Below are 15,663 nucleotides of genomic sequence, written 5' to 3' on the forward strand. Positions count from 1 at the left end.
GGCACCAATGCGTTGCCATGGCAACCTGTGGGATACATGTAAACACATGGATGCTTATTTGACTAGTACCCTTTACTGTGGTATGGTCCCTACAGTATGATTAATAAAGGTACATTTACTATATAACAATCATTTATTTGTGTATGCAAAAAGATATATGTGTCTAAGAACAGAGAAGTGCAAAGCATAAAGCAAAAAGCTGCTGCCTCCCAAAATGGAACGGTGAACGTCTTAAATGTAAAGTTCAAAAAAGAATAGTGGATTTTTTTTTTTCCTATTATCCACACTAATGAATAATGAAAGTTGATCAATAAGTTATATGTACATCAGAATGCTGTCTCTAAAATCTATCGCCAGAAAAAAATGAAGTAAACAATAAAAGAGATGATTTTTTTATTTATTTTTTGCAAAATTGCCCACTACTAGATAGAGCATAAGACACACATAGGGGGTCATTGATGATCAGAAATTCGCCTATATTAGGTGTATCTGTCGGGCAGATTGCAGTGCAAAGGTTATTTGCGCAGCAATCTGTGACTTTTCCCCACTCACGCCAGGTGGGAAGGGGGTGGGCTGGCAGGCCCATCTCATTCATCATTTTCTACGCCTGTTTTAGTAAAGTGCCTCAATTATAAACAGTGGTGTTAAATTGTAGAAATAAGATGTGGGCCCTTACTCATGACCGGCATTATATGGTCTGAAACGCGTAGACCGCTTACCTTGCATGAAATAAAGATTTGCTTGTTTTATGAAGCTGGACCCACGTCTTCTTTCAGATTATTTACGGCTGTGTCCAAACCGACTCTGTGCTCTTTACAAGAGAAGCAGAGTTTTATTTTTCTGAGTGTTAAATTATAGACAATACCTTTTGAAAAATAACACATCTTAAAAATAGTAACACAATTTGTTTTGCCCATGAGACTGCTGTTTTCCTTATAGAGATAATGTCTCCTTTGAAAATAGTTCACTCTTAACACTTGTGAAACTGTTAGTTGATTCATCAGATTCAATACATTTAGGTATTCATATTGTATCCATTATACATAGAGAGACAGCACTATTATTAACGAGGTTGAGTGAAGCATCGTTATTAACAAGGCTGAGCGTTCCAAAGTATAATGGATACAATATGAACACCTAAGGCCTCTTTCACACGGGCGTTGAATTAGAAACTCTCCTACAGAGGCAGTTAAGGCAGAGGTGGGAAATAAGGTCATTAAACCAATATGTAGAACATGGTAAAATCCCAAAAGGTTTATTATTATCCAAAATTCCAGTGCAAGACTTATGTAGTCCAGAGTTTAACAAGGAGTGGGATTCCTTCTTTATGATAAAGTCAATGGAATTGGTACGGTTGATTATCCAAAGAAGGACTCAAATTTTGGAAGAAGTAACAGATAAAATAAACCAAATGAAGGATATAATAGAGAAACTTCCTAAAAATGAGGAATTTAATATATGGCAGGAAAGGTTATGTAAAGGTCTAGACAAAATAGAACAGGAGATCATTAATTAAAAAAAATCAAGAAATATAGAAATAATCCAAGAACTGAACAACAGAAAAAAGAGGAGCAAGAAAAACAGCGCCGTAAACAGGAGGAGGATAGACAAACGAAAGAAATAGAAAATGACATTGCACAAACAAGATTTGCTGTTCCAGTCACTAATAGATTTGAAACACTATCAAATCATCTTTTTTTTTTTTTTAGACAGGACTCCACCACATAACAAACCACGTATTCGACAAACATCACAACAGCCACCAGAAAAAACTCGCCATTTGTTATCACCTACGTCACACCAATACAATATGAGACACAGATACACCAATCAAGAACGAGATCACAGAATTCAATATCAACAAAGGACACCACTCTCACGGAATCCACATCAAAACTCAACATTCAATTACACACAGAAGCATGCACAGAGACAATATCACAAAGAACACACTCGGGAAACGGGAAGAAAAAAAATACGGAGGGGACAAAGAAAAAAGAATACATTGCAACAAAAGTAGATACCACAATTGAGAATAATGCAATAATAAATTTGAGTTCAGTCACATTAATGGAGGCCCAAGTGAAGTTACTTAATAAGGGGTGGAAATTTGTACCTACAGCTAGAATAAATAAATTCGACACATACATAGGGGTGGAGAAATTTATTAGGAAGTTTTGCCTCAAAAAATACTTCCTAAAAAATCCTGTTATACATGAAACAAGTAGAAATGATAATATAAGACGGAAGTCAAAACGGAAGCCTTTAAGAGGCATTCCGTTTTGATCTGTCATAATAGAAGTCTATAGGCAATCATAATGGATCCGTCTGGTTTCCGTTAAGCAAGACAGAAAACAAAGTCCTGTCAACAGGACTTTTTTTCCGTTCTGCATAATGGAAACCAGACAGATCCGTTATGATTGCCCATAAACTTCTATTATTATGGAAAGCAAAACGGAATGCCTTTTAAAGGCTTTCGTTTTGACTTCAGTCTTATGGATTCCGTTATTTTCCATTATAGCCATGTTATAACGGAAAACAATGACTGAATCCATAACGGTGATGTGAACAAGCCCTAATTCTTATAATTTAAGTCTAGATATCCTTTCCCGTCTACAGCACATTAGCAGTCAGCTATTCATGTTTAAAAAAAAGTTCTACATTAGGCTAGTTTTACATACACAGCAAGAGATCTGGCAGGCTGTTATGGAGCAATGGTCAAACATGGCCAGCAGGTCTCCATTGTTTCAAACAGCAGAGACTCACAATAATTCCGATTGCGGTCATTAAAGCCTTTAGTATCTAAAGGGTGAAAAACCTGGAAGCTCGCGCTGCCGGGCTTCTTACCGGCATCCTCTGCAGCCAATGAGGATGTCGGTAATTGATTTTAATATGCTGGGTCTCGCTGAAGAGAACTAGGGCATTAAAGCTGCAATTTTTATTTGATTGTTCAGATTTTTTTTTTTAAATAGGATTTTGTAGCCTCACATACGAGTCTCAAAATCATAAAAAATAGTTAAAAAAACTGTTAAAAAATATATTTAAAAAAATAAAGAAAAAGTTTAAATCACCCCGCTTTCCGTAGAATAAAAAAAATAAATCCATAAATAACAAAGAAAAATATAAACCTCATGGGTATCACCGCGACCGAAAACACCCGTACTGTTAAAATATAATAAATATTTTTCCAATACGACGAATGGCGTAACGGAAAAAAGGGTCAAAATGGCCAATTTGCAATTTTTTCATCGCTTCTTTTACCCCAAAAAAGTTATAAAATGTGATCAAAAAGTCACACACACTCCAAAATGGTATCAATAAAAACTAAAGATTCTCCCACAAAAAAAAAAGCGCCCCCACACAGCTCAGTAGATATAACAAAAAAAAAAGTTATGGGGGTCCGAATATGGTGATGTAAACAAAAAGAAAAGAAACATTACAGAAAGTTTTAATTTGTTTTTACACTATTTATAAATATTTAGAACTATACATAAGTGGTATCGTTGTAATTTTACTGAACCAGAGAATGAAGGGCACAGGTCAGTTTTACTGCCAAGGGAATGCAGTGGGGAAAAAAAAACTCGTTAAACGGTGGAGAAATTGCATATTTTTTTTCAATTCCACCCCATTTGGAATTTTTTCCCCTCTATATTGTATGCCATAGTAAATAGAGGCATTAGAAAGTGCAACTTGTCCCGCAAAAAATAAGCCCTCATACAGCTATGTGAACAGAAGAATACAAATGTTATGGCTCAAGGAAGATAGGGAAGAAAAATGAATACGCAAAAACTAAAAACTGTCTTACATTTAGAAATGCCGCTGGATGCGCAGACGTTATGGAGAGGCCTGCGCATCTGTTTATAGTTTAAGGCACAGGAGACAGTGGAGTACACAGGAAAGGTGAGAAATGAATATCTATAACCACTAGAACTCCCTGCTTTCAGTTTTTTTTTTTTTTTTTTTTATAAATAAGGGTCTTAAATTGATAGAACATAAAATATATTTATGATTAACATTTCTAAACATTTCTAAATTTGTATGAAAGTTAATAAATTAACCACACAAGCAGGAGTTTGGCTTTCACATGGCAGCTGGGCTCCTGCTCTTATGGCCCAGATCTATAGAAACAGCAATCCCGACCTTTTAAAGGGGTTGTCTCATCTCGCTGTTACTAAGGCGAGATCAGACACAGTTCCGACCACCTCCCGGCCAGGAAACAGCAGAGCGCTTCGGAACTATGTCACATCTCGCCTTAGTAATAGCGGGATGAGACAACCCCTTTAACCCCTTAGATGCTACAGTCAATAGCAACCACAACATCTAAGGGGTTTCAGAGGAAGGAGGCTCCCTGTGTCAGGCATCAGCATTGTTACAAATGAGATTACAGGATGCTGATATCTTCACTCAGCAGCCTGGGGCTTAATGAAGGTTCTCAGGCCTGCCCTCAATGTATGCCCTTGTATGTACAGCCTAGTAGAGTGTCAGCTTCTTACTGACAGCATAACACTGTACTATGTATTTTTAACCACTTCAACCCCCCTAGCTGAACACCCTTAATGACCAGGCCACTTTTTACACTTCTGCACTACACTACTTTCACCGTTTATTGCTCGGTCATGCAACTTACCACCCAAATGAAATTTACCTCCTTTTCTTCTCACTAATACAGCTTTCATTTGTTGGTATTTCATTGCTGCTGACATTTTTACTTTTTTTTGTTATTAATTGAAATATAACGAATTTTTTTTTAAAAATGACATTTTTCACTTTCAGTTGTAATTTTTATTTTTTTTTTTAAACGACATCCATATATAAATTTTTCGCAAAATTTATTGTTCTACATGTCTGATAAAAAAAAATGTTTGGGTAAAAAAAAAATGGTTTGGGTAAAAGTTATAGCATTAACAAACTATGGTACAAAAATGTGAATTTCCGCTTTTTGAAGCAGCTCTGACTTTCTGAGCACCTGTCATGTTTCCTGAGGTTCTTCAATGCCCAGACAGTAGAAAAAACCCACAAATGACCCCATTTCGGAAAGTAGACACCCTAAGGTATTCGCTGATGGGCATAGTGAGTTCATACTGCCCTGGCATTTTAGGGGCCCAAATGCGTGCAAAGTAGTTTGAAATCAAAATCTGTAAAAAATGGCCTGTGAAATCCAAAAGGTACTCTTTGGAATGTGGGCCCCTTTGCCCATCTAGGCTGCAAAAAAGTGTCACACATCTGGTATCGCCGTACTCAGAAGAAGTAGAGCAATGTGTTTTGGGGTGTCTTTTTACATATACCCATGCTGGGTGAGAGAAATATTTCGGCAAAAGACAACTTTTCCCATTTTTTTATACAAAGTTGGCATTTGACCAAGATATTTATCTCACCCAGCATGGGTATATGTAAAAAGACACTCGAAAACACATTGCCCAACTTCTCCTGAGTACGGTGATACCACATGTGTGACACTTTTTTGCAGCCTAGGTGGGCAAAGGGGCCCACTTTCCAAAGAGCACCTTTCGGATTTCACAGGCCATTTTTTACACATTTTGATTGCAAACTACTTCTCACGCATATGGCCCCCTAAAATGCCAGGGCAGTATAACTACCCCACAAGTGACCCCATTTTGAAGACACCCCAAGGTATTTCATGATGGGCATAGTGAGTTCATGGAAGTTTTTATTTTTTGTCACAAGTTAGTGGAATATGAGACTTTATAAGGAAAAAAAAAAAAAAAGAAATCATCATTTTCCGCTAACTTGTGACAAAAAATAAAAAATTCTAGGAACTCGCCATGCCCCTCACGGAATACCTTGGGGTGTCTTCTTTCCAAAATGGGGTCACTTGTGGGGTAGTTATACTGCCCTGGCATTTTAGGGGCCCATATGCGTGAGAAGTTGTTTGCAATCAAAATGTGTAAAAAATAGCCTGTGAAATCAGAAAGGTGCTCTTTGGAATGTGGGCCCCTTTGCCCACCTTGGCTGCAAAAAAGTGTCACACATGTGGGTGAGATAAATATCTCGGCAAAAGACAACTTTTCCCATTTTTTTATACAAAGTTGGCATTTGACCAAGATATTTCTCTCACCCAGCATGGGTATATGTAAAATGACACCCCAAAACACATTCCCCAACTTCTCCTGAGTACGGCGATACCACATGTGTGACAACTTTTTGCAGCCTAGATGCACAAAAGTGCCCAAATTCCTTTTAGGAGGGCATTTTTAGACATTTGGATCCCAGACTTCTTCTCACGCTTTAGGGACCCTAAAAAGCCAGGGCGTTATAAATACCCCACATGTGACCCAATTTTGGAAATAAGACACCCCCAAGGTATTCAATGAGGGGCCTGGCGTGTTCATAGAATTTATTTATTTTTTTGGCATAAGTTAGCGGAAATTGATTTTTATTTATTTTTTCTCACAAAGTCTCACTTTCCGCTAACTTGGGACAAATATTTAAATCTTTCATGGACTCAATATGCCCCTCAGCGAATACCTTGGGGTGTCTTCTTTCCAAAATGGGGTCAGTTGTGGGGTGTTTGTACTGCCCTGGCATTTGAGGGTCTCCGCAATCATTACATGTATGGCCAGCATTAGGAGTTTCTGCTATTCTCCTTATATTGAGCATACAGGTAATGAGATTTTTTTTTCCGTTCAGCCTCAATCTCGTCTTGCAGCGCCGCATACACTGACTTGTGTGTAATCTGACAGCAGCGCAATGCTTCTGTCAGAATGCACATCAGTGCTGCAGCTAGTCGATCGGTTGGTCCACCTGGAAGGTAAAAAAAAAAGAAAGAAAAAACCAGGCCGCAACGCAATAAATTTTATTAACTTTATAATAACTTTAGATCAGAGCATATAAACTTTATTTAACTTTTGAAACTGAACGTTAACTTTTTTGCTTACTGGTGTTTTTTTTTTTACCTTTTATAGGACAAACCTCTCCTTCCCCATGGGACAATGTGCAAAGCGCAAATCGCCCAAAGATGTGGCAAAGTGCATTATGCACTTTGTCCCAGGTGAAAGGAGAGGTTTGCAGCAGCTGTGTGTGTGAATGGGCCCTAATAGCCCTGTGTGCCTCTCCTGTGAGATGTGATCCCTATGCTAGGTGTACCTGTGTGTGGTACTTCCGGAAACACTCCCCTAAGCATAGGGCAGGGTGGTCAGGGCAGTCAGGACAGAAATAGCGGGTGTCACGCTTTATTCCACTCCTGCTACAGACACGACATCTTTTTCGGGGTGACGGTTGGGTTGAGGTACCAGCAACGACATTGGGGAAATGTCGCTCGTGTAGACGGCTAACTACACTGGTGGATGGGGCCACGGAACCTCCTGGATAGAGGAGGTTCTCGATGATCTCTTCCTGTTCTCCCAGCCTTACTGTACAGAACAAAACTATTATATGCAGCCAATTGAATCAAATATACAGACACATTCTTATACCAGCGTCTGGTGCGTCGGGAAACTAAATACGGAGACAACATCTGGTCATTGAAGTCCACCCCTCCCATGTGAAGGTCGTGGACTGAGAGGGGCTTTTCAATGACTCTGGTTGCTCGCTCAATTTGGATTGTCGTGTCTGCATGAATGGAGGAGAGCATGTAAACATCACGCTTGTCTCTCCATTTCACCGCGAGCAGTTCTTCGTTACACAAGGCAGCCCTCTCCCCCCTTGCAAGACGGGTGGTAACGAGCCGTTGGGGGAAGCCCGCGCGACTAGTTCGCGCGGTGCCACAGCAGCCAATCTGTCCTAGAAACAAATGCCTGAAGAGGGCCACACTTGTGTAGAAATTGTCCACATAAAGATGGTACCCCTTGCCAAATAAGGGTGACACCAAGTCCCAGACTGTCTTCCCACTGCTCCCCAGGTAGTTAGGGCAACCGACCGGCTCCAGGGTCTGATCTTTTCCCTCATAGATCCGAAATTTGTGGGTATAGCCTGTGGCCCTTTCACAGAGCTTATACAATTTGACCCCATACCGGGCGCGCTTGCTTGGGATGTATTGTTTGAAGCCAAGGCGCCCGGTAAAATGTATTAGGGACTCGTCTACGCAGATGTTTTGCTCAGGGGTATACAAATCTGCAAATTTCTGGTTGAAGTGGTCTATGAGGGGCCGAATTTTGTGGAGCCGGTCAAAAGCTGGGTGGCCTCTGGGACGGGAGGTGGTGTTGTCGCTAAAGTGCAGGAAACGCAGGATGGTCTCAAATCGTGGCCTGGACATAGCAGCAGAGAACATGGGCATGTGATGAATTGGGTTCGTGGACCAATATGACCGCAATTCATGCTTTTTGGTTAGACCCATGTTGAGGAGAAGGCCCAGAAAATTTTTAATTTCGGAAACTTGGCTGGGCATAAAAGCTTCCCGGGTTGGCGGATATAAATTGAGTGGCATACCGATTTGTTTCTGCCACAACTAAGTCCGAGTTCTGCAGTCAAGAACAGCTCAAAAAATCCCAGGGCCGAACCGATCTGAGCTGTCTCAACCCGAACTCCAGACTGGACGGTGAAAGGGGGAACTACAGGTGCGGCTGAAGTTGGGGACTGCCAATCAGGGTTTGCCAGCACCTCAGGGATTCTAGGGGCTCAACGGGCCTGTCTGTGCAGTGGCTGCGACGGGGTAACTACTGCACGTGCCACTGTAGCAGCTTCAACTGCCCTTCTGGTGTTTGCCACTTGACCATGTTGTACGGCAGTGCTGGTACTAGGTCCAGGATGGGCTGCGCTGCTGGTGTATGCCTCACCACGTAATCCGACAGCGCCAGCCCCACTCTGCTGCCCTTGAAGCGGATCCTGCGCAACCTGTGGTCTAGCGACACGGGGCCGGGTACGCCTGGTGGTATCAGGGACCTCAACCTCCTCGTCCAAACTTTGTGTCAGACTGCCACTGCTTTCTACAGGTTCATATTCTGACCCGCTAGATTCATCAGATGAGGGTTCCCATTCCTCATCCGACTGGGTCAGAAGCCTGTAGGCCTCTTCAGAAGAATACCCCCTGTTTGACATTTGGGATACTAAATTTAGGGGTATTCCCTGAGACTACACAAGAGAAAAAGCAAGCCTGTCTTACAAATGGGAGGCTAGCGAAGTACCGGAGGCCGCTGCGATTGATAAAAAATACTAAAACAGATTTTTTTTTATCACCGCAGCGCTTGTAAAGTGATTGTGCAGTGATCAAAAAAATAATAATTTTTTGTCACTGCGGGGGGGGGCGGGCGTGGGTGAACGCACGTGTGGGCGACCGATCAGGCCTGATCGGGCGAACACTGCATTTTGGGTGGAGGGCGAGCTAAGGTGACACTAATACAATTATAGATCTGACTGTGATCAGTTCTGATCACTTACAGATACTATAAAAGTACAAATGCTCATTAGCGATACGCTAATCAGCGAATAAGTGACTGCGGTGGGCTGGGCGCTAAACAATCGCTAAACTACCTAACCAAGCGGCCTAAACTATCCTAAAACCTAACAGTCAATACCAGTGAAAAAAAAAGTGACAGTTTACACTGATCACTTTTTTCCATTTCACTAGGTGATTGACAGGGGGCGATCAAGTGGTTAATTGGGGTGATGGAGGGTGATCTGGGGGCTAAGTGTGGTGTTGGTGGGTACTCACAGTGATGCCTGCTTCTCTGCTGAGACCAACCGACGAAAAGGACCAGCAGAGGAGCAGGGAAGCCATTTAACACCTTATATTTATAAATATACTCACGGATGCGTCCGGGAGGAATGAATTGACCGCCTTCAGGACGCATCCGTGCGTTAGGCGGTTGGGAGGAGGTTAAAAGCAATCCGAGGATTGCAAGTCAAGTCCCCTTGTGGCACTAATGAATAATACAAATTAGAGTGAAACAAAGTTAAAGTAAATAAAAAAGTCTAATTTTAATGGAAAATAAAGCAAAAATAAAATTTGCTCCATATATTTGGTATCGCCGTATCTGTAATGACCAGTTACAGTTATCACCTACTGGTAATTTATCCCGCAGAATGGACGTCATAAAATGAATAAATGCCACAACTGCTGTTTTTGCTTATACCAAAAAAAGAAATAAAAAGCAATAAAAAAAAGTTATATACCCCAAAATGATAATAGTGAAAACTATAAGGCCCCTTTCACACGGGCGAGTTTTCCGTGCGGGTGCAATGCGTGAGGTGAACGTATTGCACCTGCACTGAATCCTGACCCATTCATTTCTATGGGGCTGTGCACATGAGCGGTGATTTTCACGCATCACTTGTGCGTTGTGTGAAAATCGCACTATATGCTCTATATTGTGTGATTTTCACGCGACGCAGGCCCCATAGAAGTGAATGGGGTGAGTGAAAATCGCATAGCATCCGCAAGCAAGTGCGGATGCGGTGCGATTTTCATGCATGGTTGCTAGGTGGCAGTCTATTCACTGTATTATTTTCCCTTATAACATGGTTATAAGGGAAAATAATAGCATTCTGAATACAGAATGCATAGTATAATAGTGCTGGAGGGGTTAAAAAAAAAAAAGTTAACTCACCTTCTCCTCTTGATCGCGTAGTTCCCGGTCTCTTTACTTCTTGAATGATGAGCTGTGGGCTAAAGGACCTGTGGTGACGTCAGATCACATGCTCCATCACCACGGTGATGGACCATGTGATTGGAGGATGTGATCTGACGTCACCACAGGTCATTTAGCCCACAGCTCATCATTCAAGAAGTAAAATATGACGCCCGTGTGAAAGAGGCCTAAGTCAGCCTGCAAAAATCAAACCCTGGCACAGCTTTTCTTTCCTATTATTTTTTTTTTTTTAAAGCTTTTGTTTTTGTGAAAAGCATCTACTATATATTTGTCATTGCTGTAATCATATTGATCCATAGAAGTTTATCAAAGTGAATGTTTCTAAACTTACAATGTGAAAACTAAATCGCTGTATTACTGTTTCCCCCAGAAAGCATTAAAAAGGACCTGTGACCATTCCTGACATGCCTGTTTTAATAGCTTCATGCATTCCCCATGTAATAACAATTCTGGAGCATCTATTCTTATGGCGCTTTGTTGTGCCATTACTTAATTATTTCTGCTAGAAGTTATGAATTCATTGCTAGCAGTCTGCAGTAAGGGTACAGAAGGGGTGGTAACTAGTTGGGGGCGTGTACCTGTACAGTCTGACAATGACAGCACTTACTGGATAGAGTGAGACTGTGCAGAGACACTTCCCCTCCCCCACAACTGATTATCACCCCTCTGTACCCTTACTGCAGACTGCTAGCAATGTATTATTTCAACTAGAAGTTATGAATAAAGGAATGGCACAACAGAGAGCCATAAGAATAGATGCTCCAGGATTGCTATTACACGGGAAATGCATGTAGCTATTAAAACAGGCATGTCAGGAGAGTTGACCGGTCCTCTTTCATAAAAGTTAGGCTACTTTCACACTAGCAGCAGCCTTCTCCGGCATGCTGTTCATTCAGGGGAGCAGCCTGCCCGATCCATGCTGCTGCTAGTGCACTGTGCCGCTGGAAGTCCACTCCGGCCCCAATGACTATAAGGTGGGCGGGCAGGAGGTCCGGCCACAGCACTGCAAATATGCAGAGAGGCGGCCAGAATAAAACTACGACATGTTGTAGTTTTATTCCGGCCGCCTCTTGGCATGTTTGCCGTGCTCCGGCTGGACCTCAGTCAATGGGGTCAGAGCGGACGTCTGGCGGCGCGGTGCACTAGCGGCAGCACTGATCTGGCAGGCTGTTCCGGTGGGGGAAGGCTGCCGCTAGTGTGGAAGTACCCTTAATCAGTAAGTTATGAGTATTCCTAAATGGTGCCAATAAAAACTATACTTTATCCCTTAAAAAACAAGCCCTCATATGGCTATATCGACAGAAAAAAAAAAAAATTATAGCTTTTGGAATACAAACCGGATTCCCAAAAAGTTGGGACACTAAACAAGTTGTGAATAAAAACTGAATGCTATGATGTGGAGATGGCAAATGTCAATATTTGTAATAGAACGTAGATGACAGATCAAACGTTTAATCCGAGTAAATGTATCATTTTAAAGGAAAAATACGTTGATTCAAATTTTCACGGTGTCAACAAATCCCCAAAAAGTTGGGACAAGTAGCAATAAGAGACTGGAAAAAGTAAATTTGAGCATAACGAAGAGCTGGAAGACCAATTAACACTAATTAGTTAAATTGGCAACATGGAACGAGTATACAATAACTTACCAACTCCGGACTATTGACTGTCTTCTATGTGGAAAATATCCTAAGGAGGACAAGCATTCAATATAGAGTACCTTCCCTTCAACCAGAGAGAGATACTTACCTCTATTTAAGGGACATTCACACCATCCGGTTCAGTGGTATAGACGGCACTGCTACATTGCGGTCATTGTACACATTTGTCCATACCGTGTGTCAGTTCTATTTTTATTTTATTTGATTTTATCATATGTGATTTTAATGTGTTTTAACCATTACTTGGTTCTTATATAGTGTTCTAATAAACCAGTTCGATTGGACCACATAATTGAGTGCCAGCCTTCCACTTTTTTCTATTTTATACTTTATTGACTGATTGGGTGATCAGTTTTTAGGCTAGAGCACCAGTTCCTGTTTGGAGAGATGGTGAGCGATCCGCCATTTTGCTATTCAATTGGCAACATGATTGGGTATAAAAAGAGCTTCTCAGAGTGGCAGTGTCTCTCAGACGCCAAGATGGGTAGAGGATCACCAATTCCCACAATGTTGCGTAGAAAGATAGTGGAGCAATATCAGAAAGGTGTTACCCAGCGAAAAAATTGCAAAGACTTTGCATCTATCATCATCAACTGTGCATAACATCATCCGAAGATTCAGAGAATTTGAAACAATCTCTGTGCGTAAGGGTCAAGGCCATAAAACCATACTGGATGCCCGTGATCTCCGGGCCCTTAAACGACACTGCACCACAAACAGGAATGCTACTGTAAAGGAAATCACAGAATGGGCTCAGGAATACTTCCAGAAACCATTGTCAGTGAACACAATCCACCGTTCCTTCCGCCGTTGCCAGCTAAAACTCTACAGTGCAAAGAAGAAGCCATATCTAAGCAAGATCCACAAGCTCACGCATTTTCACTGGGCCAGGGATCATTTAAAATGGAGTGTGGCAAAATGGAAGACTGTTCTGTGGTCAGACGAGTCACGAATCAAAGTTCTTTTTGGAAATCTGGGACGCCATGTCATCCGGACCAAAGAGGACAAGGACAACCCAAGTTGTTATCAACTCTCAGTTCAGAAGCCTGCATCTCTGATGGTATGGGGTTGCATGAGTGCGTGTGGCATGGGCAGCTTGCATGTCTGGAAAGGCACCATCAATGCAGAAAAATATATTCAGGTTCTAGAACAACATATGCTCCCATCCAGACGTCATCTCTTTCAGGGAAGACCCTGCATTTTTCAACAAGATAATGCCAGACCACATTCTGCATCAATCACAACATCATGGCTGCGTAGGAGAAGGATCCGGGTACTGAAATGGCCAGTCTGCAGTCCAGATCTTTCACCTATAGAGAACATTTGGCGCATCATAAAGAGGAAGGTGCAACAAAGAAGGCCCAAGACGTTTGAACAGTTAGAGGCCTGTATTAGACAAGAATGGGAGAGCATTCCTATTTCTAAACTTGAGAAACTGCTTCTCGGTCCCCAGACGTCTGTTGAGTGTTGTAAGAAGAAGGGGAGATGCCACACAGTGGTGAAAATGGCCTTGTCCCAACTTTTTGGGGATTTGTTGACACCATGAAATTCTGATTCAACATATTTTTCCCTTAAAATTTTACATTTTCTCAGTTTAAACTTTTGTTCCGTGATTTATGTTCTATTCTGAATAAAATATTAGAAGTTGGCACCTCCACATCATTGCATTCTGTTTTTATTCACGATTTGTATAGTGTCCCAACTTTTTTGGAATCCGGTTTGTACGACGATGACAAAAATTGGTTGGTCAATCTGGTTACTAATGGGTTAAGAAACCTAGGGACTTGGTTCACAGGAGCCAAGCGAGGTACTTTGTTGTATGATCAGATTACAGTGGGGTTTTAAAATAGTTATCCAGGTTCTAGATATTGATGTCCTGTCCTCAGGAAATAGCACAGTTGATGGATCGGTGGGGGTGCTGGGTATCAGACTCCTACTGATCTCATATTGATGACCTATTCTGATGATAGGTAATTAATATCTAGAGCTTGGAAACCCCTTTAAAACCAATCTAAACAATGTGAGGAGAAAAAAAAATTCAGCACCTGCACAAAAATGTGTGAATTCACCATCCGCCTTCATATAAAAGCTCCTCTATAATCATGGTCACAGCAACATTACCTCCTCCAACCCCACACATACATGTTTGTAGGTCCTGACTACTTGAGCAAGGGAGAGAGCCATGGCAGTGACTCTAATGGGTAAGAGGTTGGTCCTCTTCTGAAAAGCACAGAGACAAAGGTATGTATGCTAGTACTTTGAAATCTTTGTGCTGAGACCATCAAGTGTTGCTTCAAGTCTGATTAGTTTTTCTTGTTTGTTTTTTTAAATCCTCTAATTGGTGTTGAGTAATGTTTTCAATACAATTAATGGATTTCTTTGTTGCAGGTATGGAAATAGTAAAGCCATATACCCCCGTGTCCCAGGATTTGGTAATAGATCACATACAGTCAACAGATTCTGAGAAGAAATATATTTACCTGATGATTAAAATCTACACAAATGGAAGTTTTACGCCACACTTTGATAAACTAGAAATAGGTAAGGCGGCCTTGTCTCTTCTATTTTCCTTTCTTTCTTTTTCAAAATCTACATATAGAAATTTTTGCATTAAGGTTATGGTAAGGTATACCACTTTTGATATACTTGCAGTTTAAAGAGGACCTTTCATCAGTTTAAACATTGGCTAATTATGGTATTACCTTGTGGGGCGGCCCCCACTGATACCATGGATGTTTTTTTGTTTTTTTTTTAAAAAGCCCCCTACCCCCGTTCATCCACTTTTGCCCCCCGTTGATTTGGCGCCTTGTATTCTAATGAGCAGTATCGTCGCAATGGGGCAGAGACGCAGTCTTCTGCTGTGAGCGCCGAATCAACGGGGGGCAACAGTGGACGAACCGGGGGGCTTTTGGAAAAAAAAAAACATCCATGTCATCAGTGGGAGCCGCCCTAACAAGGTAATACGCCTATGTTAAAACTGATGAAAGGTCCTCTTTAAAGGGCAGATTTGAACCTATGAAACTGGCTGATCTCTTCCATGTGCACTTGGCAGCTGTGTTGGTCCCATGTACATATATGCCTGCATTGCTGTGAAAAATGATGTTTTATTATATGCAAATTAGGTTCTAGGAGCAACGGAGGCGTTGCCATTACTCCTAGAGGTTCAGCTCTCTCTGCAGCTGCCGTGTCATCTGCCGTTTAATTGACAGGACTAGGCAGTGAAAATATAATTTCTTAATATGTAAATTAGGCCCTTGATGCAATGAGAGCAATTATTGCTCTTTTTGCACCCAAGCTCTGCTCCTTTGTGTTGGAATCTTGTAGTGATCTATTCTGACTGGTTTGGGTGCACGTCGTGGTATGTTCCTGGCTCCACCTCTTGGAACGTATAACTATTCAACAATTTAGACAGCACTCCAGATTTTGCTTAAGTGATTTTTATTTGCATTAGCCGGACA

At 41.4% G+C, this 15,663-nt stretch overlaps 1 protein-coding gene across 2 annotated transcripts in view; it reads left to right on the top strand.

The window, feature by feature from the left end:
* LOC122936092 (cytochrome b5 reductase 4) overlaps positions 1 to 15,663 on the top strand; it is a 356,825-nt gene that overhangs the window by 228,457 nt on the left and 112,705 nt on the right. For both annotated transcript variants that reach the window (XM_044292106.1, XM_044292107.1), the window contains one exon: positions 14,594 to 14,746. In XM_044292106.1, coding sequence (XP_044148041.1) covers positions 14,594 to 14,746 — 153 coding nt within the window. The remainder of the gene's footprint in view (positions 1 to 14,593; positions 14,747 to 15,663) is intronic.

This window comes from Bufo gargarizans, chromosome 4, assembly GCF_014858855.1.
Source record: "Bufo gargarizans isolate SCDJY-AF-19 chromosome 4, ASM1485885v1, whole genome shotgun sequence".
NCBI lineage: Eukaryota > Metazoa > Chordata > Amphibia > Anura > Bufonidae > Bufo > Bufo gargarizans.